Source organism: Nicotiana sylvestris, chromosome 6, assembly GCF_000393655.2.
Source record: "Nicotiana sylvestris chromosome 6, ASM39365v2, whole genome shotgun sequence".
Lineage (NCBI taxonomy): Eukaryota > Viridiplantae > Streptophyta > Magnoliopsida > Solanales > Solanaceae > Nicotiana > Nicotiana sylvestris.
The window spans coordinates 37,748,019-37,751,574 of NC_091062.1; the positions used below are offsets into that span (position 1 = coordinate 37,748,019).

Here is a 3,556-nt window from a genome sequence, read left to right on the forward strand (position 1 = left end):
CATGGTGTATACATCTAGTGCACAGAAGGTGTGGGCTGATCTTAGAGAAAGTTTTGACAAAGTAAATGGTTCTAGAATTCTGTTTCTACATAGACAAATTGCTACTCTATCTTAGGGCATTTCATCCGTGTTAGTGTATTTCTCAAAGCTGAAGGAGCTTTGGGAAAAGTTTGACGCCCTCATGCCTTATCATGGTTGTGGCTATGAGGAGTCGAAGAGATATGTAGAACATTTTGGCAATCACATGTTGTTGCAGTGATGGGCCTGAATGAGACTTATTCTCAATCTAGAAACCAGATTATGATGATGAGTCTTACTCCAACTATAAACAAAGCCTATTCTATGATAATAGCAGAAGAGAGTAGAAGACCTATGACTAACTTTGCTCAAACTTCTGCAGTAAATGAGGAAATAGCTATATTTTGTGGAAAAGGAACTCCTCAAGTTTCAACTAGCTATAAGACTAATAAAAATAATTTGTTTTGTGACTATTGCAATTACAAGGGTCACACAAGAGATACTTGCTACAAGCTTCATGGATACCCTTCAAACTTCAAGCCAAAAAGGAAGACTAAACTTAACAATGTTTCTCAATACACAAGGGCTCAGACTAGTATTGGTTCTAGTAATGGAGGTTTTGAGGCTATAGCTAATTGTGCAGGACATTCTCAGCAGAGTAGCTTTACTTCAACCAGTCAGGGTGGTCAAGGTGTAATTGCAGGAGTACCTCAGTTTACAGCTGATCAGTACAATCAGATTTTGTATCTGTTAGGAGAGTCTAGTATCACCTCTATAAGCCAAGTTGATCAACCAAGTAATGTTATGTCTGCAAGTATGATCTCACCCTCTATAGTTACCAAAGTTGAGATTAGGTGGATAGTTGATATAAGTGCTTCTAATCACATTGTAAAGAGTCTTAAATATCTAGAAGAATCTAAGACTGTTGATGAATCCAGTATTGGAAAAGTAAACCTGCCTACAGAAAGAATAGCAAGTGTAAGGCATATAGGATCTACAAGTGTGCTACAAGGACAAAAAATTACCAATGTGTTACACATACCAGACTTCAAATATAACCTTCTGTCTATTTCAAAATTAACAAAGGAGCTTAGGTGCTCAGCTTTGTTCTATCCTGACTTTTGCCTTTTCCGGGATTTCCTCAATGGGAGAGTGGGGGTATTAGTAAAGAGGATAAAGGTCTTTGCATCTGCATATCAAGTAACAAATACCAAGCAAGTAGAGAAGAAAAAAACAAGTCAGATGTTGGAAGATCCTTTGTAAATACAATAAAAGATGATAGATCAAATGTATCTCTGTGGCATAGGAGGTTAGGTCATGTGCCAATTGATGTTCTGAGAAAGCTAAGATGTTTTTAACATTTAAAGTGTAATAGTGAAACTAAGTAATGTATTGTCTGTCCTATTGCTAAGCAAACACCACTCTCATTTCCTATTAGTACTTCTCTTGATACTTCATGTTTTCATTTGTTCAAGTTGATGTTTGGGGTCCCTATAGGATACCTACTCATGATCGGAAGAAGTACTTTCTCACACTAGTGGAGGATCATTCCAGGTTTACCTGGATTTTCTTGTTGCCCTTTAAAGATGAAGTGATTATTGTTATTAGACAATTCTTTATTATGATTAAGAATGTCTATTCTTGTACTGTGAAATATTTTAGAACAGATAATGATTGTAAGTTTTTTAACTCATGGATGATAGAATTGCTGCAGTCTCTAGGGATTGTTCATCATAGTTCTTGTGTCTATACTCCACAGCGAAATAGAGTAGCTGAGAGGAGGCGTAGACATATGCTTAATGTTGCTAGGGCACTGAGGTTTCAAGCAGGTGTTCCACTGAGGTTCTGATGGAATGTGTATCAACTGCAGTCTATACCATTAAGAGACTGCCAACACAAGTGTTGCAAGGAAAGACTCCCTTTGAACTATTGTTTGGTCATTCTTCTTCCTTGGACCATGTGGAGATATTTGGTTGCCTAGTTTATGTGACTGATGTAAAAAGGGGTGACAAATTTTCACCTAGAGCCTCACCAGCTATTTTCCTTGGCTACTCGATCGCTCAAAATGGATACAGGATGTGCAACATCCATACTAAGGAGTTCTTAGTAAGTAGAGATGTTCTGTTCAAAGAAAATCTATTCCCTTTTCAACATCCCGATTCTCTACCTTCTTTGTTACCTGAAATTGACATACCTCAAGTGTATTACCTAATGATACCTCTATATCTCCTTTTACACATTCTTCTATATCCTAACATTTTCCTACATCATCTCATATTCCTACTTTACCAACTCATCACAGTCTAGTCCAATCCACTCAAGCAGCTACTGAGATTGAGCCAGAATTATTAGCTGAACCTAATCATAATTTATCTACTCATCAGACCTCTATAGCCAATAACCATTTGGTAGAAACTTCACCTATTAGAAGATTTGGGAGAACTAGTAAACCTCCTATCTGGCTAAAAGAATATGCTACTAATCCTTAAGGAAAAGCTAACTGCTCATATCCTGTTTCATCACATATTAGCTATAAGAATGTGTCTAACGCCAAAGCTCTATCTTCTTATTTTGCAGTTCTTGAGCCAAAGTCCTATAAAAAACTGACAAAAATAGGAATTTTGCTTTAAAAATTTATTTGAGTTGACTTCGCTAAACATTTTGGGCAAACAGATCTGGATCTGTATTTTGACGGTCCTGATAGGTATGTATCATAATTTGGGACCTAGGCATATTCCCAAAATCGAATTCAGCGGTCTCTTGCTCGAGTTATTAATATTTGTCGAAAATTGAAAGTTTTAAAGTTTAATGATTTTTAAGAACTGACTGATGTTTGGTCTTGTTGATATCGGGTCCGTATTTTGGTTCTAAAGCTTGGTACATGTCCATTATTATATTTGTGACTTGTCTATCAAATTTGGTGAAAAACGGAGTTGGTTTGCCATGATTCAGACGTTCGGTTGTGAAAATAGAAGTTTTATAGTTTTTTTGAAAATTTCCTTTGATTTGGTGTCCGATTCGTATTTCTAGGAATTATTTTGGAGTTTTGATTGTGCGAGTGAGTTCGTATGAGGTTTTTAGACTTGTGTGTAGAGTTGGTTTGGAGCCCCGAAGGCTTGGTTGAATTTCGGATAGGATCTCCCCAGATATCGTATGTACATTTACATTTGGGACTACGGACCTCCAAAACACAATCGGAACATGCCCCTAAGCCTGAAATCTCTCAACATAGCTCACGGAATTGACAAAATTCTATTCCGAGGCCGTCTTCACATTGTTCTGACTACGGTCCAAATTCTAAAGCTTAAGCTCTCATTTAGGGACTAAGTGTCCCAAAATACTTTGAAACTCAAAACGAATCCTCCCGGCAACTTACAATAGCAGAAAAAATACGGGAAAAGTAGTTAATAGGGGGTCGGGGTATAAATTCTCAAAACGATCGGCCGGGTCGTTACAGTATTCGTACAAACTATCCTCCTTAGACCTCACTTGTAGAACACTGAGTATGTTATTGTTGTTGTTGATAAATTTATGACGA

General features: G+C 37.2%; 1 protein-coding gene across 1 annotated transcript; it reads left to right on the forward strand.

Moving 5' to 3' along the window:
• Positions 1-258: 258 nt before the first annotated feature.
• On the forward strand, positions 259-2,507 carry LOC104216515 (uncharacterized). The gene is made up of 4 exons (XM_009766574.1): positions 259-1,218; positions 1,733-1,847; positions 1,889-2,219; positions 2,321-2,507. Exons 1-4 carry the CDS (start codon positions 259-261, stop codon positions 2,505-2,507), a joined length of 1,593 nt encoding a protein of 530 aa, XP_009764876.1.
• The last annotated feature ends 1,049 nt before the right edge of the window (positions 2,508-3,556 follow it).

Excerpts from the sequence above, each read along its gene's own strand:
- LOC104216515 (XM_009766574.1), top strand. The coding sequence starts at position 259 with ATGGGCCTGAATGAGACTTATTCTCAATCTAGAAACCAGATTATGATG. Across the intron at positions 1,219-1,732 it reads TCTTTGCATCTGCATATCAA|TCTCTAGGGATTGTTCATCA; the intron begins GTAACAAATACC and ends GAATTGCTGCAG. Across the intron at positions 1,848-1,888 it reads GGCACTGAGGTTTCAAGCAG|TCTATACCATTAAGAGACTG; the intron begins GTGTTCCACTGA and ends TATCAACTGCAG.